The sequence below is a fragment of the Hyla sarda genome, chromosome 2 (assembly GCF_029499605.1).
Source record: "Hyla sarda isolate aHylSar1 chromosome 2, aHylSar1.hap1, whole genome shotgun sequence".
Lineage (NCBI taxonomy): Eukaryota > Metazoa > Chordata > Amphibia > Anura > Hylidae > Hyla > Hyla sarda.
The window spans coordinates 162505143-162529163 of NC_079190.1; the positions used below are offsets into that span (position 1 = coordinate 162505143).

At 45.2% G+C, this 24021-nt stretch overlaps 1 protein-coding gene across 1 annotated transcript in view; it reads left to right on the forward strand.

The window, feature by feature from the left end:
- The window catches only part of TMTC4 (transmembrane O-mannosyltransferase targeting cadherins 4), a 170178-nt gene that overhangs the window by 38222 nt on the left and 107935 nt on the right, over positions 1 to 24021 (forward strand). The window contains 2 exon segments of the mRNA XM_056555675.1: positions 13119 to 13169; positions 13171 to 13235. Of these exon segments, the coding sequence (XP_056411650.1) occupies positions 13119 to 13169; positions 13171 to 13235 (116 nt within the window).

Consider the following 24021-nt stretch of genomic DNA (forward strand, 5'->3'; position numbering starts at 1 on the left):
GGGGGGCCCCAGATTACCCCCCCCAGTAGGCAGGTAGTACCCCCTGTACCCCAGGAGGGGGTTCATCTGGGTTTGCTACCTTCCTACTGGGGGGAAGGGGTTCATCTGGGAGTGCTACCTTCCTACTGGGGGAGGGGGTTCAGCTGGGGGTGCTACCTTCCTACTGGGGGGGAGTGGGTTAATCTGGGGGTGCTACCTGACTACTGGGGGGGACCCAGATTAACCCCCTCCCCCCAGTAGGCAGGTAGTACCCCCTATACCCCAGGAGGGGGTTCATCTGGGGTGCTACCTTCCTACTGGGTGGGATGGGGTTAATTCTGGGGGTGCTACCTGACTACTGGGGGGACCCAGATTAACCCCCTCCCCCCAGTAGGCAGGTAGTACCCCAGATTAAACCCCTCCCCCCAGACCCAGTAGGCAAGTAGTTAGAGTCACTGTCAGAGTCACTGAGATGTAACGAACGCCGCCCACCACGCACAGTCACAGGACACGTCACATCACACTCTAGGGCCGGCGTTAGGACGCCCTGGGACTCAGCGTGACGTGCGAACATACAAAGTCCAGACCGAAGGTGAGCCGGAGCGGGGCACAAAAAGGAGCCGGAGGCAGAGACTTCAGTCTCTGCCTCTCGCTCCAAGCAGGGTCTCGCACTGCTGGCCCGGCAGGCCGACAGGGCAAGCTGCCTGCCGAACGGGATAGCGCAGGACAGGCAAACACCGGCTCTGCTTCGGGGCCCTGGGCCAGCTCGGGGCCCCAAGCAATTGCTTGGTTAGCCTGTCCTCTTGGGACAGGCCAGTCTGCCGCCAGTCTCGCTGCAATCGCCGGTCCCTCGCTGCAGTCAGGTACTCCGGCACCCGCCACCAATTTCAACTTTGACCATATCCTGTCTTTGGGCCAGACTGAAAAAGTTTCTGCAAGAACTCTGTTAATAAACAGGATTATGCATATTGTTTGTGGATAGTCTATGGAGGTTTGTTTTGTTTGAGAAGTATATACTCCTTGAATATCCCATGTGTACCTCCTGTATATTAAGTTAGGACATATTGCAAAAGTTCCTTTTCTCCTGATGTTTAGCTTGAAATAGATTTAGACTGTGGAAAGAAAATTAATATACTAAACACTTAGAACAGAATAAAATAGAACCAAATAGGGGGCGTCACCTGAATGGTGAGCTGAGCGGTTGCACATCACAGTGCTCCCACTAGCCCAACTTCTTTTAACCCTGAATTTGTCCCCCTGTGGGCCCTCACTCACGCTGTTGGAGCGCGTGGTGCCAGGGAGTCTGGCAGGTGATGGCTGGAGGTGTTTGCGGCAGCTGGAGTCGGGTGCTGTGGCCGAGCGGAGGATGCTGCTGGGGAGCGTGAGGCTTGTGGCCGGACTGGAGTGGGCTGTCCTGGAGTGCGGGCGGTGATATGCTTTCGGCGGGGATAAGGTGGTGCTGGTGGTTTCCGGAGGATCCATGAGTGCGCTGGAGCGGGGCTGCTGGTGTCTGGGATGGCATTGTAGCGCTTGGAGGCCGGGGGTCCGCCATTGCAGAGCTTCGTGGGCTGGGCCTCCTGGTTGCTGGGGTGACTCCCACGCCTGGACTGTGTGGCAGTGGGCTTGTGTTCAAAGCCCTGTTCACATGCTGCCAAAGCCCTTAATTCTCTAGATCGGCAGAAGTTTTGGAGGACACTTCACCTGAGCCTTCTCCCCCTACGTTTTCGGGTTGCCCAGGCCCAGAGGGGTGCTGTTCTCCCCCCACATGTCTCCTGCCACGCGGAGTCCCTTGATCATAAGTTTAATCAACTACTAGCTACATTAACTTCCTTCCAAATTATGATGTGTCCAAGGTAGATGAACTTAGGCAGGAATTTGTTATCCTCCATCATGAGACACAGAAGCTGAGAGAGCGCACTGGTGAGGTGGAACTCAGACTATGGACTGTTGAGGACACCCTACATTCTTTGCCTGATCAGATATTATCAGTACAGCGCCAAATTAAACAAGTCCTTGATCGGGCAGTGATCTTCAAAACAGACTGCGGCGTAACAATATACGCCTGGTGGGACTACCTGAAAAAGCGAAAGGCTCAGATCCTGTAGGCTTTCTGGAATCCTGGCTGAATGAAATCCTACCTGCTGACACCTTCTCCTTATACTTTACAGTGGTGAGGGCATAAGGTACAAGACCGTTCCTTGCAAAATTGCTTCATTACCGTGATAGAGACGCTATCCTGAGGGCGGTCCGCATCAAAGGAGAGGTGTACTTTAATGACTCCAGAGTGGCCTTTTATCCAGACTTCTCTGTTGAACTCCGGAAGCAGAGTGTTAAATTACGGAAGTCCGTCTTCGCCTGCGCAACAAGGGATACCTGTTTGCAATGCGATTTCCAACCAGACTTTGTGTGGTGGATGGAGCAAATACGAATTCTTTACGTCACCAGCTGAGGCCCTTCAGTGGGTGGACACTGCGCCGGTGGCAGGCCCTCCGGACTGACTTTCCTGCAGAGACTCCTGTTGCTCCCCTCATCTTAGTGTCGTTAGGCTAGGAAGTTAGGGCTTATCTGTTAGGTATCACTACCGAGAGTGTACTTACAAATTCTCACCTTTACTCTTTAACCAGTTGTAGGGGCTCTATAGTGAGTTGGCCCACTTAGCTAGAGGGAGTGGGATGGTTTAAGAACTTGAGTTCTTGCTTATTGCCCATCTGTTAGAGTTTAGGGTCTGCAAGAGTTCCCAGTGTTATACAGGGTTTATCGTGAATGTTAATGCATTTTTTGCAGTTTGTTTCAGTATTGTTTTGGTCTGTTGTTTGCCTGGTGTCTTGGTATGTGTGTGGTCGGTGTTCCCAGAGAGACCCCCAGTTAAGGGGTATCGGTCCGGCTGGTTTTCCTACTGTTTTAGATTTTCTTATTGAATTCATGGGGCCACTTAAGGTCATGAGTTGGAATGTCAGGGGCCTTAGCTCAAAGTTTAAACGTCATGCCCTGCATTTGATCTGTCTACAGGAAACACACATCACGGGACAAAAAATCCTAGCTCTAAAGAGTTTGGATTGCAAGGAGTTATCATTCCACTTTTCTGCAAGGGTAGTGTCCGTGCTGGTGTCTAAATTCCTTCCCTTTGTAGTTGAGCAGGTGTCTTGTGACCCTTTGGTAGGTTTGTGATTGTCCACTGCTCCCTCCATGCTTTTAGTTTCTCTTAGTGTCTGTGTATGTCCCCCCTCCATTCCCTGTTGATGTCTCGGAGTATATTATGTCTAAAATGCTTACATTTCCCCCTCCCCCTGTTCTTATTATAGGTGACTTAAATGCTATTCTGGATCCAGGTGTCGATCTCACTGACGTGGTGGACTCTGGCTCTCCTGGTCTTAATTCCTGGAGGTCTTACTGAGGTATGGCAATGGAAGCACCCGTCTGACCCAGTGTTCTCCTTTTTATTCAGCGGCCCACAAAACTTTCTCCAGAATTGATCTGGTGTGAATGTTGTCCGATCTTCTGTCCATGGTAAGAGACATCACATATTCCAGTAGGGGGATCCCAGACCACTCAGCTCTTCTACTTACCCTATCTTTGGGCCCTAGTCGGTCCTCTAAACTATGGCACATGCACCCTGGCTGGTTGCGGGCAAAGGTGGCAGCAGCATCTTTGCTTGAAGCCCACAATTGTTTTTGGGAGCACAATAGGTGCAATAAATGCTTTTAAGGTGCATGTTAGGGGTGCTTTCACTTCGGGGGTTGCAGGGCAGAGGAGTGCTAGGGAGAGGGCATTGCAGGTGGAGATTGGGACTTTGGATGTAGAGATGGTGAGGGACCCCACCCCGAGGTAGAAAGGCAGTGGGCTAAAACGCAGAGGGCTTTACTGATGACTTAAAAGGAGCAAGTTCAAAAGAGAATGGTGGACAGGGAGGTAGCCCTCTTCGAATTTGGAGATAAAAATGGTAAACTGTTGGCATATTTAGCTAGGTAGAGTAGGCCGGTAATATCTATTCCTTGTATCAAGGGGGACACTGGGGTATTGGAGACGGACCCTTTTAGTTATTAATGGTGTTTTCCGGACCTTTAATAATAGTCTATATGCCTCCCGTTTATCAGCTGTTCCAGTGGGCCTAATCTAATTTTTGCAGGGCCTTCCTGTTACATCTTTAATTGAGGTACAGGCATCCACTTTAGATGCCCCTTTTTCTGCCGAGGAGGTTTCTCAGGCAATTACTTCACTGCAGTCCGGGAAGACTCCAGGTTTAGATGGTATGATTGGAGACTGGTACAGGGTGAATGAGGAGCAGCTAGTCTCTCTTGCTTGCAAAATCTTTTTAGTGTTGCTGTGGAGACTGGGAGGCTTCCAGACTCCATGCGGGAGGCCCTCATTGTAGTTCTCCCCAAACCAGGGAAGGATCTGACTCTACCAGATTCTTACCGACCGATCCCCCTCCTTAATGTTGATATTAAGCTTTTGTCTAAGATTTTGGCCAATCATTTCAAGGGAGTCATGGCGTCTATCGTTCACCCTGATCAGACAGTATTCATGCCTGGGCAAGCCACGAACGTTAAATGTTAAATGTTTACATCTTAATATAGCTGCTGCGGAGAATGATTCTTCTCCTGGCTATGTGGTCAGTCTTGATGTATACAAGGCTTATAATTAGGTGGAGTGGCCTTATCTTTGGACTGTGCTGAGGATCCTTCGCTTTGGTCGGAGGTTCAGGGCTTTGGTGAGGCTACTATACAATAATCTGGGAGCTAAAATACATATGAACCTGGATGTCTGACTCATTTCAGTTGAGTAAGGGTACTTGACAGGGATGTCCGTTGTCCCCGTTTCTGTTTGCCTTAGCTGTGGAGCTGTTGGCCGCCGCCATCAGAGCTTCACCTGATATCCATGGGTTGCGTAAAGGGTCCCTCGAAGAAAAGGTCTCCATGTACACAGATGACACTTTAGTTTATTTGGCAGTTGTCCGGGGTTCCCTGGGGGCGTTACTTAGTCTACTGGATAGATTTGGTACCTTCTCAGGTCTGAGGGCAAAATCCTCCCTGATGCCTCTGTCGTGGCTGGTGAACCTATTGCCTTCTCTTCCTAATGGGTTGCAGGTGGTTACTCAATTCAAGTACCTGGGGTGGAGGTGACTGCATGCCTGGGGGATTACATGGCTCTGAATCTGGACCCTGTGCTGATCTCTACGGCCAACAGATAGCAGTCGTGGAACTCCTTTCCTTTGTCATTGGCGGGTAGAATTAATATTTTTTAAATGATCTATCTTCCTAAGTTTCTAAATGTCTTCCATTTGTCCCCTTTGATTCCCCCCCCAAGCGTTGTTTTGTGAAGCTGGTGGTATACTGAGATCCTTCTATTGGCAAGATAAACCACTGACTGGGTCAGGTGCTGCTCCAGGCGTGGAAAACAAAGGGGTGGTCTTGCTGCCCCTGCCAAGCATAGTTAATTTCTAGCATCTCAGCTAGTGTACGCCGCCTGGTGGATCGACCTGGATCTTGAGAATCAGCCACGGCACTGGCTGGAACGATAATGGGTTCATATGAGACTCTCACTAACGCACTGTATAGATACTCTCCTTCTTCCAGGTTACCATCTCCTATTAAAACAGTAGCAGAGGTGTGGGCGGTGGTCTACATGCGCTTCCCGTTGCTGGCATTGTCTCCAAGAGCACCCCTGTGGGGTAACCCCCACTTTGAGCACCTACGGGAGTTGGAGGCAGCCGGCTTTTGGAGCGATCATAGGATCAAGTTTGCTATACATCTATTTGAGGAATTTCCGTCTTTCCCCTCCTTTCACGAATTGTGTGAGCACTTTCATGTACCACGGACTGCCCATTATCGGTACCTGCAATTGTGGCGCAATTTGGCTCTCTTGATGTGACTCAAGCATTTTCGAATGTGGAGCTGCTGTTTGGGTCCAGATCCCTTTGCTTTATTGTTTTGGGAAGTGGGTGGTTGATATCCCAGAGTTGACAGAGGACCAATGGGAGGAAGTTGTAAAAACGCTTTACCCTACAGTGGTGAGTGCCAGATATGATTATTCAGATTAATACTCTGCCTATACTATACTCCTGTAAAAAAAATTTCATATAGGTGTCTCCTCTTCTGATACTTTTTTCCACTGTCAATCTGATGTGGGCTCCCTTCTTCATGCTATGTGTTGAACCCATCTGGAGAGCTTTTAAGCAGTTCCTGTCTGTCCATTAAGAATTCCCCTTTGTGTTTTCCCCGGTAGTCTGTTTGTTGAGAGTCATTAATGACCTGAAATCGTGTTCACATAGACGCCAGCTAATTCGTCTATTGTTTTGTGCGCATAAAGTTGTGATCATGGCGTGGAAGGACACTAGCATCCCCCCTATTTCTCGGTGGTTTAACATGGTTAACAAATATATCCCCTTGTATAGATTGTTATATATTAGAAGAAATTTGATAAAGTGTGGATGCTGTGGCTGCTTTTGGGTCAGTGGTCCCTCAAGAGCGAGTTGGTTCTCTACAGTAATACATTTTCTCCTTGAGAAAAGGGGCTAGGTGGGGGGTACTTCTCTGGGTGTGTGAGTGGGGAGTGTTTGGGTGTCTGAATGTTGTCACTGTGCTGCCTAGTGCTGGGCTTCATGACTGACCGTTATTTTATATGCGTGTGCTATAATTTTTCTGAATTTCTTTACTGATCGCAATGATCAGAGGAGATCTGTACTGTATGGTACTGTTTCTGTCTATTTTTGTTGTTTGAAAAAGTTTTAAATAAATACTAAAAGAAAAAAGAAAAAAAATTGGACAAAATAATTTACACTTCTCAAAAAAATAAAGAACACTAAAATAACACATCCTAGATCTGAATGAATGAACTAATCGTATGAAATACTTTAATCTTTACATAGTTGAATGTGCTGACAACAAAATCACACAAAAATGTATCAATGGAAATCAAATTTATCAACCCCTGGAGGTCTGGATATTGAGTCACACTCAAAATCAAAATGGATAACCACACTACAGGCTGATCCAACTTTGATGTAATGTCCTTTCAAATAAGTAAAAATGAGGCTCAGTAGTGTGTGTGGCCTCCATGTGCCCTTATGACCTCCCTACAATGCCTGGGCATGCTCCTGATGAGGTGGCGGATGGTCTCCTGAGGGATGTTCTCCCAGACCTGGACTTAAGCATCTGGCGTTGGTGGATGGAGCAAGATATGATGTCCCAGATGTTCTCAATCGGATTCTGGTCTGGGGAACTGTCCATAGCATCAATGCCTTCCTATTGCAGGAACTGCTGACATACTCCAGCCACCGGGGGTCTAGCATTATCTGGCATTAGGAGGAACCCAGGGCCAACCGCACCAGCATATGGTCTTACAAGGAGTCTGAGGATCTCATCTCTGTACCTAATGGCAGTCAGGCTCACACTAGCAAGCTGTGCAGCCCCCCCCAAAGAAATGCCACCCCACACCATTACTGACCCACCGCCAAACTGGTCATGCTGGAGGATTTTGCAGGCAGCAGAACAGTCTCCACAGCGTCTACAGACCCTGTCACGTCTGTCACATGTGCTCAGTGTGAACCTGCTTTCATCTGTGAAGAGCACAGGGCGCCAGTGGTGAATTTGCCAATCTTGGTATTATCTGGCAAATGCCAAATGTCCTGCACATTGTTGGGCTGTAAGCACAACCCCACCTGTGGACGTCAGGCCCTCATACCACCCTCATGGAGTCTGTTTCTGACCGTTTGAGTGGACACATGCACATTTGTGGCCTGCTGGAAGTAATTTTTTACGACCTCCTCCACGTCTCCTGGTTTACTGGCCTGTCTCCTGGTAGTGCCTCCATGCTCTGGACACTATGCTGACAGACACAGCATACCTTCTTGCCACAGCTTGAATTGATGTGCCTGGATGAGCTGCACTACCTGAGCCACTTGTGTGGGTTGTAGACTCCGTCTCATGCTACCACTAGAGTGAAAGCACCGCCAGCATTCAAAAGTGACCAAAACATCAGCCAGGAAGCTTAGGAACTTAGAAGTGGTCTGTGGTCACCACCTGCAGAACCACTCCTTTATTGGAGGTGCAAGGGTGTGGAAATTTATTTAAAAAAAAAAAAAAAACTTGTCCGCGGGACTAAAACGGAGCAAAATCTACTTTTCCCTCATGAGGATCCACTTGTCCAGGCCAATTTACACTTTTACACAATCGTTTTTTCCTCCTCGCCCCCATTAAAAGCCATAACTAACTACTTTATTGACACCTTATTAATTTTTCCATAACATATGCTCTGAAACAAAAAAATAACAATATTGGTGAAGTGAAATTGAAATAGTAAAAGATAATTTTGCAAATGTAGTGGTTTTCTTTTCTACGCCATATACCTTGTCAGCTAACATGTTTGATGGCCTGCTAATTTTTTTTTTCTTTTCTTCCGCATAAAAGGCTGTATGAGGGCTAATTTTTTTTGCACCATAATCTTTATTTTTTATTTTTTGTATCTGTACCATTTTGGTATTGATCTGACTTTTTAAGGTCTATTCACACGTACAGTATTGTGCGCAGATTTGATGTGCAGGATTTTCTGCTGCAGATTTCAATGTAGACTGAATTGCTCCAAATCCTGCGCATCAAATCTGCACAGAATACTGTATGTGTGAATAGACCCTTAATCACTTTTTTACTGGGATATTATAAAAATTGCAAATTTTTTTTTTTCAACATGTACGTTATTTACTGTACGGGATACACAATGTTATTTTTTAATAGTTTGTACAATTACGCACGCAATGATACCAAATTTGTTTGTTTTTATTATGTTTACATGTTTTTATATAGGAAAAGGGGATGATTTGAACCTTTAATACTGAAGGGGTTAATGTGTGTCTCTCTTTAAAATTCTTCATGCAGATCAATAGCGTTCTTTTGAACTCCATTGATCTGTGTGCTCTGCGATCCATTGATAGAGCCTAGTCCAGCCAGGCTCTATCAATGACAGAGCCACGGACACCAGGGAACAGAGGTAAGCCCTCCATCTACCTCTATAGTGGATTGCCGTCCCCCCCTGCTATCGTGCTGCAGGGGAGGGGGGGCATCCACCCCACTAGCCCACCAGGGAGCATTCATATATCCCTTTTGTCACCACTGTCATCTTTGACAGCGGCAATCTAAAGAGTTAATAGCCAGCCGCGGTGATCTTTTCTCACTATGGCTAACGGAAACATATATATTTCTATATGGCTTAGCCCTGATAGACTACACAAATCTGCAGTGTTTTTTAAAAATGTTTTAAATCATCCAACATTATCTAGAGTGCTGCTCCCAAAGGACTATTTCCTGGCTTATATCTTGCCAAGGGGCCTCATAAATTGAAGGGGAAAGTTTTGTTCATGGGGTATGTGCAATGCATTGCACCCTAGTGTCTATAGTGCTACAAAGTCAGTACTACAGACACTGGGTTGCTACCCTGTTTCCTCGAAAATACACCCTACCCCAAAAATAAGCCCTAGCTGGATTATCGGGGCTTCCCTACCCCGAAAATAAGACCTAGGCCAGGGGTACTCAACTGGCGGACCGCGGTCCAGATCCGTACCACGGCCGCCAGTAATGCGGACGCTCTCAACAACTCCCCCCTCTTGAGTAGTTTATTATGGCAGAGGGGTAGGGGGCACTGCAGGAGTGTGGAGGATGGGGGGGACTGCAGGAGTGTGGAGGATGGGGGGGACTGCAGGAGTGTGGAGGATGGGGGGGACTGCAGGAGTGTGGAGGATGGGGGGGACTGCAGGAGTGTGGAGGATGGGGGGGACTGCAGGAGTGTGGAGGATGGGGGGGAGGCTGCAGGAGTGTGGAGGATGGGGGAGAGGCTGCAGGAGTGTGGAGGATGGGGGGGGCTGCAGCAGTGTGGAGGATGGGGGGCTGTGGGAGGATGGGGGCTGTAGCAGTGTGGAAGATCCCCCATCTTCCCACACTCCATCAGCCCCCCCATCCTCCACACTGCTACAGCCCCCCCATCCTCCACACTGCTACAGCCCCCCCATCCTCCACACTGCTACAGCCCCCCCATCCTCCACACTCCCATAGCCCCCCATCCTCCACAGCCCCCCATCCTCCACAGCCCCCCATCCTCCACAGCCCCCCATCCTCCACACTCCTGCAGCCACCCATAAATAAATAAGCCCTACCCTGAAAATAAGCCCTAATGTGTTTTTTGTGACTAAAATTAATATAAGACCCGTTCTTATTTTTGGAGAAACACGGTATGCTCTAGAGTCTGCACATAGCCCCCATGTGTATAGGAGTGCACAGACTAATCTAGTGAGATATATAAATAGAGAGAGAGAGAGAGAGAGAGAGTCCAATAAAAAAAGGTATTACAAGATACTGCAACATTTTTTTTATTTGCATATATATATGCATTTCAGTCATGGCCGTAAATGTTTGGCACCCCTGAAATTTTTCTACAATATGAAGTATTTCTCACAGAAAAGGATTGCAGTAACACATGTTTTGCTATACACATGTTTATTCCCTTTGTATTTATTGGAACTAAACCAAAAAAGGAGGAAAAAAAGCAAATTGGACAAAATGTCAAACCAAACTCCAAAATTGGGCTGGACAAAATTATTTGCACCCTTAACTTAATATTTGGGTGCACACCCTTTGGAAAAAAATAACTGAAATTAGTCGCTTCCTATAACCCTCAATTAGCTTCTTGCACCTCTCAGCCAGAATGTTGGACCACTCTTCCTTTGCAAACTGCTCCAGATCTCTCTTATTGGAAGTATGCCTTTTCCCAACAGAAATTTTAAGATCTCTCCACAGGTGTTCATTGGGATTTAGATTTGGACTCATTGCTGGCCACTTCAGAACTCTCCAGCACTTTGTTGCCATACATTTCTGGGTGCTTTTTGACTTATGTTTGGGGTCATTGTCCTGCTGGTAGACCGAATATCTTGGATGCAATCTGACACTGGGCTATACAGTGTGACCCAAAAGCCTTTGGTAATCCTCAGATTTCATGATGCCTTGCACACTTTGAAGGCACCCAGTGCCAGATGCAGCAAAAGAACCCCAAAACATAATTGAACCTCCACCATATTTCACTGTAGGTACTGTGTTCTTTTCTTTGTAGGCCTATCTTGGTCTCATCTGTCCACAAGATGTTTTCCCAGAAGGATTGTGGCTTACTCAAGTTCATTTTGGCAAACTGTAGTCTTGCTTTTTTGTCTGTCAGCAGTGGGGTCCTCCTGGGTCTCCTGCCATAGCGTTTCATTTAAATGTCAACAGATAGTTCGCACCGAGCCTGCAGGACAGCTTGAATATCTTTGGAACTTGTTTGGGGCTGTTTATCCACCATCCAGACTAACCTGCGTTGATACCTTTCATCAATTTTTCTCTTCCGTCCACGACCAGGAAGATTAGCTACAGTGCCTTGGGTTGCAAACTTATTGATAATGTTGTGCACTATGGACAGAGGCAAATCTAGATCTCTGGAGATGGACTTGTAAACTTGAGTGTTGATATTTTTTCACAAATTTGGTTCTCAAGTCCTCAGACAGTTCTTATCCTCTTTCTGTTGTCCATGCTTGGGGTGGCACACACGGACACACAATGCAAAGACTAAGTGAACTTCTCCTTTTTATCTGCTTTCAGGTGTGATTTTTATATTGCCCACAGCTGTTACTTGCCCCCAGGTGAGTTTAAAGGAGCATCACATGCTTGAAACAATCTTATTTGTCCACAATTTTAAATAGGTGCCAATAATTTTGTCCAGCCCATTTTTGGAGTTTGGTGTGACATTATGTCCACTTTGCTTATTTTTTTTCTCCCTTCTTTGGTTTAGGTCCAATACATACAAAGGGAATAAACATGTGTATAGAAAAACGTGTTACTGCAATCCTTTTCTGTTAGAAATATTTCAATTTCTTGAAAAATTTCAGGGGGGCCAACATTTACGGCCATGTGTGTATGTATGTGTCTATATAAACTAAAGCTATATTAAAAGTGTAATTTACAAAAATAAGTTTGATTAAAATGTAAATAAACCCCAAAAAGAGTCCCCCACCCCTTTTCCTTTTGTATACAAGAAAAGAGGAAAAAAAAACTAAATAAAAAAATTACATATTTGATATTGCTGCATGGGTAACTGTCTGAACTATTTAAAATATAATGTTAATGATATTGTGCAGCAACTGGCGTAAACAAAGTCCAAATTTGCTGCTTTTTGGTCACATCACATTCTAGAAACTGTTTTAATATGGCCAATGTACATACTTTTTCAAGTAGAATCAGTTAAACCCCCTTTTTTTTTTGTTTTTGTCATTTTGGTGTTGTTTTCCAACGAATCAATGAAATTATCGACAACTAATCGATTTTTTAAATAAACGTTAGCTGCAGCCCTAAATGTTAGGGATCGACCGATTATCGGTTTGGCCGATATTCACGATTTTGGGCGTTATCGGCAATTATCTTGCCGATAATCCAATAATGTCCCAGCCCCCACGACCCACCCCACCGCGCCGCACTGCCCCACCGCACCGCGTCGCACACTGCACCGCCCCGGCCTCATTGCCTCCCCCTTCCCCGGTTTTATATTTACCTGTTCCCGTGGGCCGGGGGTCCACGCTACTTGTGGCTCTTGCTATGTCCTACGTTACGCTGTGCGCAATGACGAGTGACGTGATGCGACGTCACCGTCAGTGCACACAGTGACAGCTCAGGAGGACGCCACCGGAGCCAGATGTAGAGTCGTCCCCGGTAATTATAAAACCGGAGATGGGGGAGGCAATGGGGCATGGGGGGCACGGGTGTGGCGCGGCGGTGGGTGGCGCGGGTGGCGGTGATAGGACTCAGGAGGACCCCCGGACAGGCAAGGGGGAGAGAAGCGGGTGGCGGCGGCGGGGCCCTATGGCACCGCAAAAGCCGCTGCAGTTCATTGATTTAAAGCGCCCGCTTTAAATCAATGATCTGCAGCGGGTGTCGCGGGGGGGGGATAAATAGCCGATAACTTACACCGGAATATCGGTGTAAGTTATCAGCTATCGGCCCTAACCTCCACAGATTATCAGTATCTGCCCTAAAAAAAATAGATATCTGTCGATCCCTACTAAATGTAATACAAGTTAAAAAGTGTCCTCCTGACACTTGGTTATTTCACCGTTCTGTTTTTATAAATAGGACCTCCGAGAAGAAACTTCAATTGGGGATCTGTGGCTGCATGACTTTTGGGGGCACCAAACTCAGTAGCAATGCAAGTCATAAATCCTACAGACCGCTCACAGTCTTAACATTCAGGTAAGGTTATGATACAAATCTCTGTAGAGAATATCACTGCTTTCCTTTTTATTTGTTATATACATATATCTTCTCCATACACATGGATGTTTATACCTGTTAAATGTTATAAGCTTTGTTTGTACATAAAGTATGTAAGACTCTGTTTGGAGCCTCTATTTAAAATGCAGTACTGTCTTGATGAAGTCCTCTATAAGTCAGTGGGGAACATCAGTTACCACTGTTGTCTGTTAAGCGTTGGATTTATCCCACAGTTTTTTCTGCCATTGGGTCAAAATAAGAAAAAGCATGTCAATCCCTTCAGCCATCGGCTGTCCGGGCATGCTGGGAGTTGTAGTTTTTAAACCTCTGGAGATCCGCAGGTTGAAGACCACTGCGACCTTCGTCATCATCCAGACGCCCCCCCCCCCCCCTTTAGTTTTCTACTCACCTCCCCTTGGTGGGAAGGAAGGGTGAGCTGGTCCGGCCATCTATGCTTAAGGTCTGGTGGGGAGGGTAAGTCGTTCCGGGCTGTCCATTTTCACCGTGGGGGGGGGGGGGGGGGGGGGGGGGGGGGGGGGGGGGGGGGGGGGGGGGGGGGGGGGCGCGCGCCCCCTCTTCTCTGCGCTCCGGGCCTTACCCCGGACTAGTGACGTTGCCTTGCCGACAACGCACAGGGATGTTCATGCGTGTCCCTGTGCGTCGTCGTCAAGGCAATGTCACTAGGCCGAGCCTGGAGAAGCGGTCCCACTTGGTGAAAATGGACAGCCCGGAATGAATAACCCTCCCCACCGGAAGGTCCCTGGAGCATAGATGGCCCGGACCAGCTCACTCTTCCTTCCCACCGATGGGAGGTGAGTAGAAAACTAAAGGGGGTCTTCTGACTAAGGCTGCAGTGGTCTTCAACCTGCGGACCTCCAGGGGTTTTAAAACTACAACTCCCAGCATGTCCGGACAGTCGATGGCTGTCCTGGTATGCTGGGAGTTGTAGTTTTGCAACAGAGCACTTTATGTTCACATATGAGGTATTTCCTTACTCGAGAGAAATTGGGTTAAACATTTTGGGGGGCATTTTCTCCTTTTACCCCTTGTAAAAATTCAAAAACTGGGTCTACAAGAACATTAGTGTTTAAAAATGCAGATTTTAAATCCACTTCAAAACTGAACTGGTCCCTGAAAAATGTAGATTTTGAAAATTTTGTGAAAAAATTTAAAATTGCTGCTGAACTTTGAAGGCCTCTGATGTCTTCCAAAAGTAAAAACTTTATGATGCAAACATAAAGTAGACATATTGTATATGTGAATCAATATATAATTTATTTGGTATGTCTATTTTCCTCACTAGCAGGGAGCTTCAAAGTTAGAAAAAAAGCTAAATTTTCAAATTTTTCATGACATTTTTGAATTTTTCACCAAGAAATGATGCAAGTATCGACAAAAATGTACCACTATGATAAAGTAGAATATGTCACGAAAAAACTCTCAGAATCAGGTGGTCAGATGTGCAAAAAAATGCTCTGGTCCTTTAAAAGGGTACTCCAGTGGAAAACTGTTTTGAAAAAAGGACAGAAAATAAACAGGAAGGAAGTGAAGGAAAGTAGAGGAGGAGAGGAACTGGGGGGGGGGGGGGTGAAGGTGAGTAGGCTGAAGTAGGTAGGGAGAAGGACTTACCTTGCAGTTTGGATTGACACTACTGGCCACGTAGGGTAGTCTCAACTGGGAGTTAGAGTGGCTATGGCAGGTAAAAGGGAAAATGAATAAGCTATCCACCATCCATACTAAATCAATCCTTAAGGTATGGAGTCTAGAAATCGGGAGAAGCCATATAGGATAACCAGGGGGTCCAAATAGCATAGACTTCCAGAGTCGAGGGATTACTGCTCTGCCCGCTATCAGGCGGAAGTGCGCTAATTTTGGGGGCAATCGAGGTGCAGGATGAGGGAGAATAGACGATAAGGTCATGATCGAGCATTTGACAAAGGGGAGGGAGGTCAGTTGGGATATGACGGCAAGGATTTGGGACCAAAAAGAGTCCAACTCTGGACAAGTTAACCATATGTGTGACATGGTTCCTCCCAATTGTCTGCAACGCCAACATACATCAGGGATTAATGGGTTCATGTGGGTCGAAAGGGCCGGTACCCTATACCACCTAGTGAGGACTTTATAATTGGTTTCCTGTGATTTGCAAGAAATGGAGGATTTGTGGCAGAGAGATAAAGCACGTTCCCAATTATCATTCGACAAAGGGCAGTGCAGCTCTTTTTCCCATGCTAGGCGAAAGAGAAGCGGGTAACACCTAAAGTAGAGAGCCGGGGCTCCGTACAGATGATCGCGGGGGGCCACAGCGCTTGGACCCCCCCCCACCAAACTAATACTTATCCCCTATCCTGCGGATAGGGGCTAAGTTTTTCTGTACTGTTGGGCATGAGACTTCTTTAATAAATCTACCTTTTACTGCATACTGCATATGTCTTTATTGGATTGCTCTGCAGATACACCTGATGGAGGTGTTGTTTGTGCGGGAAAGACACTGGCAGTTCCATTGAGCAGGTAAGCTGACACTGTTTTTGCTTTGCTAAATTAAAGGGGTATTCCAGGAATTTTTTTTTATTTGACTATGCTACAAAATTAGAGCTGTAAAGTTAGTGTAGTTCATAATATAGTGTCTGTAACTGTGTGCCCCAATATTTATTTTTAACAGCATGCAAAATTACTCAGGTCTCGGGTTTTCCCAGGTTGCAGTGCGTAGAGATGTGACATCACTAGTCAGGTGATCACAGGGAGCCTGTCTGCTTCAATAAGCTGGTGCGACCACTGGGTGGGGAAGAAATCAATTTGCTACAGCTGGAGGCACCCTGGTTAGAAAACACTGGTCTTTTGAATGGAATGCAGCTCATTTATGTTTCAATGGGTGGGGTGTCTGATGTTAGAGAGGGAAGGAAGTGACCTCAAACTTACAAGCATGGAACTATGGGATGTGTAGTTAGAGAGAGAAATTAAACAGGAAATAGCCACAGCGTTATGGTAATCTCTCAGCATAGCCATTTAGCACCAAGACAAGCACAGATCCTTCCAAAGCATGTTTATTACTGTCTGGCAGGTAAGTATTAAAATCTCCTTATGGTGGATAACCCCTTTAAAAACAACGCTGAACCCATTTAATGTAAATCCCACTGACTAGTTATAGCCACATTATTGCTGGGGAAACTCACTCACTGGATGCTCTTGTACAGTGTGCAGACTCTTTTTAGGCTAGGTTTACACACAGGTTTTTTTCTTGCTTTTATTTTTATTTTATTTTTTATGTTTTTATTGTTAACCCATTAAAGGGGTACTTCCGTGGAAAACTTTTTTTTTTTTTTTTTGTTTTAAATTCAACTGGTGCCAGAAAGTTAAACAGATTTGTATATTACTTCTATTAAAACAAATCGTAATCCTTCCAGTACTTTTTAATGGCTATATACTACAGAAGAAATGCTTTTCTTTTTGGATTTCTCTGTCATGACCACAGTGCTCTCTGCTGACCTCTGCTGTATATTTTTGGAACTGTCCAGAGCAGGAGAAAATCCTTATAGCAAACATATGCTGCTCTGGACAGTTCCTAAAATGGACAGCAGAGGTCAGCAGAGAGCACTGTGGTCATGACATCAGATAAATCCAAAAATAAAAGCATTTCCTCTGTAGTATATAGCCCATAAAATGTATTTGAAGGATTAAGATTTTTTAATAGAAGTAATTTACAAATCTGTTTAACTTTATGGCACCAGCTGATTAAAAAATAATAATAATAATAATGATTCCACGTGGTACCCCTTTAACCCCTTAACCCCTTAAGGACTCAGCCCATTTTGGCCTTAAGGACTCAGACAATTTAATTTTTACGTTTTCATTTTTTCCTCCTCGCCTTCTAAAAATCATAACTCTTTTATATTTTCATCCACAGACTAGTATGAGGGCTTGTTTTTTGCGCGACCAGTTGTCCTTTGTAATGACATAACTCATTATATCATAAAATGTATGGCGCAACCAAAAAACACTATTTTTGTGGGGAAATTAAAACGAAAAACGCAATTTTGCTAATTTTGGAAGGTTTTGTTTTCACGCCGTACAATTTATGGTAAAAGTGACGTGTGTTCTTTATTCTGAGGGTCAATACGATTAAAATGATACCCATTATTATATACTTTTATATTATTGTTGCGCTTAAAAAAAATCACAAACTTTTTAACCAAATTAGTACGTTTATAATCCCTTTATTTTGATGACCTCTAACTTTTTTATTTTTCCGTATAAGTGGCGGTATGGGGGCTCATTTTTTTGCGCCATGATCTGTACTTTTTTTTGATACCACATTTGCATATAAAAAACTTTTAATACATTTTTTATAATTTTTTTTAATAAAATGTATTAAAAAAGTAGGAATTTTGGACTTTTTTTATTTTTTTTCGTTCACACCGTTCACCGTACGGGATCATTAACATTTTATTTTAATAGTTCGGACATTTACCCACGCGGCGATACCAAATATGTCTATAAAAAATGTTTTTTACGTTTTTTGGGGGTAAAATAGGAAAAAACGGACGTTTTACTTTTTTATTGGGGGAGGGGATTTTTCACTTTTTTTTTACTTTTACATTTTTTTACATTTTTTTTTTACACTTGAATAGTCCCCATAGGGGACTATTCATAGCAATACCATGATTGCTAATACTGATCTGTTCTATGTATAGGACATAGAACAGATCAGTATTATCGGTCATCTCCTGCTCTGGTCTGCTCGATCACAGACCAGAGCAGGAGACGCCGGGAGCCGCACGGAGGAAGGTAAGGGGACCTCCGTGCGCCGTTATGAATGATCGGATCCCCGCAGCAGCGCTGCGGGCGATCCGATTGTTCATTTAAATCGCGAACCGCCGCAGATGCCGGGATCTGTATTGATCCCGGCACCTGAGGGGTTAATGGCGGACGCCCGCGAGATCGCGGGCGTCTGCCATTGCCGGCGGGTCCCTGGCTGCGATCAGCAGCCGGGATCAGCCGCGCATGACACGGGCATCGCTCCGATGCCCGCGGTTATGCTTAGGACGTAAATGTACGTCCTGGTGTGTTAAGTACCACCTCACCAGGACGTACATTTACGTCCTGCGTCCTTAAGGGGTTAAGGACCAGGCCATTTTACACCTTAAGGACCGGAGCGTTTTTTGCAATTCTGACCACTGTCACTTTAAACATTAATAACTCTGGAATGCTTTTGGTTATCATTCTGATTCCGAGATTGTTTTTTCGTGACATATTCTACTTTAACTTAGTCGTAAAATTTTATGGTAACTTGCATCCTTTCTTGGTGAAAAATCCCCAAATTTGATGAAAAAAATGAAAATTTAGCATTTTTCTAACTTTGAAGCTCTCTGCTTGTAAGGAAAATGGATATTCAAAATATATTTTTTTTGGATTCACATATACAATATGTCTACTTTATGTTTGCATCATAAAATTTATGAGTTTTTACTTTTGGAAGACACCAGAGTGCTTCAAAGTTCAGCAGCAGTTTTGAAATTTTTCACAAAATTTTCAAACTCACTATTTTTCAGGGACCAGTTCAGTTTTGAAGTGGATTTGAAGGGTCTTCATATTAGAAATACCCCATAAATGACCCAATTATAAAAACTACACCCCCCAAAGTATTCAAAATGACATTCAGTAAGTGTATTAACCCTTTAGGTGTTTCACAGGAATAGCAACAAAGTGAAGGAGAAAATTCTAAATCTTCATGTTCTTGTAGACCCAATTTTTGAATTTTTGCAAGGGATAAAAAGGAGAAAATTTTTACTTGTATTTGAAACCCAATTTCTCTCGAGTAAGCACATACCTCATATGTCTGTTAATTGTTCGGCGGGCGCAGTAGAGGGCTCAGAAGGGAAGGAGCGACAAATGGTTTTTGGGGGGGATGCCGCATTTAGGAAGCCCCCTATGGTGCCAGGACAGCAAAAAAAACACATGGCATACCATTTTGGAAACTAGACCCCTCAGGGAACGTAACAAGGGGTAAAGTGAACCTTAATACCCCACAGGTGATTCACGACTTTTGCATATGTAAAAAATATATATATATATATTTTTTACCTAAAATGCTTGGTTTCCCAAAAATTTTACATTTTTAAAAAGGGTAATAGCAGAAAATACCCCCCAAAATTTGAAGCCCAATTTCTCCCGATACAGAAAACACCTCGCATGGGGGTGAAAAGTGCTCTGCTGGCGCACTACAGGTCTCAGAAGAGAAGGAGTCACATTTGGCTTTTTGAAAGCAAGCAAATTTTGCTCTGGGGGCATGCCGCATTTAGGAAGCCCCTATGGTGCCAGAACAGCAAAAAAAAAACACATGGCATACCATTTTGGAAACTAGACCCCTCGGGGAACGTAACAAGGGGTAATTTGAACCTTAATACCCTACAGGTGTTTCATGACTTTTGCATATGTAAAAAAATTTTACATTTTTTTAAAAGGGTAATAGCAGAAAATACCCCCCAAAATTTGTTAGGCAATTTCTCCCGAGTACGGCGATACCCCATATGTGGCCCTAAACTGTTGCCTTGAAATACGACAGGGCTCCAAAGTGAGAGCACCATGCGCATTTGAGGCCTGAATTAGGGACTTGCATAGGGGTGGACATAGGGGTATTCTACGCTAGTGATTCCCAAACAGGGTGCCTCCAGCTATTGTAAAACTCCCAGCATGCCTAGACAGTCAACAGCTATCTGGCAATACTGGGAGTAGTTGTTTTGCAACAGCTGGAGGCTCCGTTTTGGAAACAGTGGCGTACCAGACGTTTTTCATTTTTATTGGGGAGGGGAGGGGGGTTGTATAGGGGTATGTGTATATGTAGTGTTTTTTACTTTTTATTTTATTTTGTGTTAGTGTTGTGTAGTGTTTTTAGGGTACAGTCACATGGGCGGGGGTTCACAGTAGCTTCTCGCTGGCAGTTTGAGCTGCGGCAGAAATTTTGCCGCACCTCAAACTTGCAGCCGGATACTTACTGTAATCCTCCGCCCATGTGAGTGTACCCTGTACATTCACATTGGGGGGGGGGGGGGGGGGGGAACATCCAGCTGTTGCAAAACTATAACTCCCAGCATGTACGGTCTATCAGTGCATGCTGGGAGTTGTAGTTTTGCAACAGCTGGAGGCACACTGGTTGTGAAACACCGAGTTTGGTAACAAACTCAGTGTTTTGCAACCAGTGTGCCTTCAGCTGTTGCAAAAGCTACAACCCCCAGCATGTACGGACAGCGGAAGGGCATGCTGGGTGTTGTAGTTATGCAACAGCTGGAGGCATACTACTTTGGCTGGGGATGCTGGGGATTGTAGTTATGCAACAGCTGGAGACACACTGGTTTGCTACTTAACTCAGTGTGCCTTCAGCTGTTGCAAAACTACAACTCTCAGCAGTCACCGACAGCCAACGGGCATGCTGGGAGTTGTAGTTATGCAACCACCAGATGCACCACTACAACTCCCAGCATGCACTTTAGCTGATTGTGCAAGCTGGGAGTTGTAGTTATACAACAGCTGAAGGTACACTTTTCCATAGAAAGAATGTGCCTCCAGCTGTTGCAAAACTACAAGTCCCAGCATGCCCATAAAGGAATGCTGGGAGTTGTGGTGGTCTGCCTCCTGCTGTTGCATAACTACAGCTCCCAGCATGCCCTTTTTGCATGCTGGGAGCTGTTGCTAAGCAACAGCAGGAGGCTGTCACTCACCTCCAACGATCCTCGCCGCATAGGTCCGTCCCTCGTCGTCGCCGCCGCCGCTGCTCCTGGGGCCCCGATCCCAACAGGGACGCCGGGGATCGGGGTCCCCAGCACCCGGGGTGCACGTCCCGCACCTGCTCACGTCCTCCGAAAGAGTGACACCCGCAGCAGGTGCCCTGATTGGTCGGCCGGTAATCCGGCCGACGAATCAGGGGGATCGTGAGGTGACACCAGTGCCACCTCACCCCTGCTGGCTCTGGCTGTTCGGGGCCGTCTCTGACGGCCCCGATCAGCCAATAATTCCGGGTCACCGGAGACCCGATTGACCCGGAATCCGCCGCAGATCGCTGGACTGAATTGTCCAGCAATCTGCGGCCATCGCCGACATGGGGGGTCATAATAACCCCCCTGGGCGATATGCCCCGATGCCTGCTGAACGATTTCAGCAGGCATCGGGCACCGTCTCCGCTCCAGATGGTTGCGGGGGGCCGGTAAAACACATGACGTTCTCATACGTCATGTGTCCTTAAGGACTCGGAAATGGAGACGTATGAGAACGTCATGTGTCCTTAAGGGGTTAAGGACCAGGCCATTTTACACCTTAAGGACCAGAGCGTTTTTTGCAAATCTGACCACTGTCACTTTAAACATTAATAACTCTGGAATGCTTTTAGTTATCATTCTGATTCCAAGAATGTTTTTTTCTTGACACATTCTACTTTAACTTAGATGTAAAATTTTATGGTAACTTGCATCCTTTCTTGGTGAAAAATCCCCAAATTTGATGAAAAAAATGAAAATTTTGCATTTTTCTAACTTTGAAGCTCTCTGCTTGTAAGGGAAATGGATATTTAAAATAAAAAAATGTGGGTTCATATATACAATATGTCTACTTTATGTTTGCATCATAAAATGTATGAGTTTTTACTTTTGGAAGACACCAGAGGGCTTCAAAGTTCAGCAGCAATTTTGAAATTTTTCACAAAATTTTCAAACTCACTATTTTTCAGGGACCAGTTCAGTTTTGAAGTGGATTTGAAGGGTCTTCATATTTGAAATACCCCATAAAAGACCCCATTATAAAAACTACACCCCCCAAAGTATTCAAAATGACATTCAGTAAGTGTATTAACCCTTTAGGTGTTTCACAGGAATAGCAGCAAAGTGAAGGAGAAAATTCAAAATCTTCATTTTTTTTTTTACACTCGCATGTTCTTGTAGACCCAATTTTTTAATTTTTGCAAGGGGTAAAAGAGAAAATTTTTACTTGTATTTGAAACCCAATTTCTCTCGAGTAAGGACATACCTCATATGTCTATGTTGATTGTTCAGCAGGTGCAGTAGAGGGCTCAGAAGCGAAGGAGCGACAAATGGTTTTTGGGGGGCATGTCACCTTTAGGAAGCCCCTATGGTGCCAGGAGAGCAAAAAAAAACACATGGCATACCATTTTGGAAACTAGACCCCTCAGGGAACGAAACAAGTGGTAAAGTGAACCTTAATACCCCACAGGTGATTCACGACTTTTGCATATGTAAAAAAAAAAAATAATAGTTTACCTAAAATGCTTGGTTTCCCAAAAATTTGACATTTTTAAAAAGGGTAATAGCAGAAAATACCCCCAAAATTTGAAGCCCAATTTCTCCCGATTCAGAAAACACCCCATATGGGGGTGAAAATTGCCCTGCTGGCGCACTACAGGTCTCAGAAGAGAAGGAGTCACATTAGTCTTTTTGAAAGCAAATTTTGCTCTGGGGGCATTTAGGAAGCCCCTATGGTGCCAGAACAGCAAAAAAAAAAAAAACACATGGCATACCATTTTGGAAACTATACCCCTCGGGGAATGTAACAAGGGGTAAAGTGAACCTTTTTACCCTACAGGTGTTTCATGACTTAAGCATTTTAGGTAAAAAACATTTTTTATTTTTTTTACATATGCAAGTTTTCCCAAAAATGTTACATTTTAAATAGGGTAATAGCAGAAAATACCCCCCAAAATTTGTAACACAATTTCTCCCGAGTACGGCGATACCCCATATGTGACCCTAAACTGTTGCCTTGAAATACGACAGGGCTCCAAAGTGAGAGCGCCATGCGCATTTGAGGCCTAAATTAGGGACTTGCATAGGGGTGGACATAGGGGTATTCTACGCCAGTGATTCCCAAACAGGGTGCCTCCAGCTGTTGTAAAACTCCCAGCATGCCTAGACAGTCAATGGCTATCTGGCAATACTGGGAGTAGTTGTTTTGCAACACCTGGAGGCTCCGTTCTGAAAACAGTGGCGTAGCAGACGTTTTTCATTTTTATTGGGGAGGGGAGGGGGGCTGTATAGGGGTATGTGTATATGTAGTGTTTTTTACTTTTATTGTGTGGTAGTGTAGTGTTTTTAGGGTACAGTCGCATGGGTGGGGGTTCACAGTAGTTTCTCGCTGGCAGTTTGAGCTTCGGCAGAAAATTTGCCGCAGCTCAAACTTGCAGCCAGATACTTACTGTAATCCTCCTCCCATGTGAGTGTACCCTGTACGTTCACATTGGGGAGGGGGGGGAACATCCAGCTGTTGCAAAACTACAACTCCCAGCATGTACTGTCTATCAGTGCATGCTGGGAGTTGTAGTTTTGCAACTGCTGGAGGCACACTGGTTGTTAAACACAGAGTTTGGTAACAAACTCAGTGTTTTGCAACCAGTGTTCCTTCAGCTGTTGCAAAAGCTACAACCCCCAGCATGTACGGACAGCGGAAGGGCATGCTGGGTCTTGTAGTTATGCAACAGCTGGAGGCATACTACTTTTGGCTGGGGATTGTAGTTATGCAACAGCTGGAGACACACTGGTTTGCTACTTAACTCAGTGTGCCTTCAGCTGTTGCAAAACTACAACTCTCAGCAGTCACCGACAGCCAACGGGCATGCTGGGAGTTGTAGTTATGCAACCAGCAGATGCACCACTACAACTCCCACATGCACTTTAGCTGATTGTGCAAGCTGGGAGTTGTAGTTATACAACAGCTGAAGGTACACTTTTCCATACAAAAAATGTGCCTCCAGCTGTTGCAAAACTAT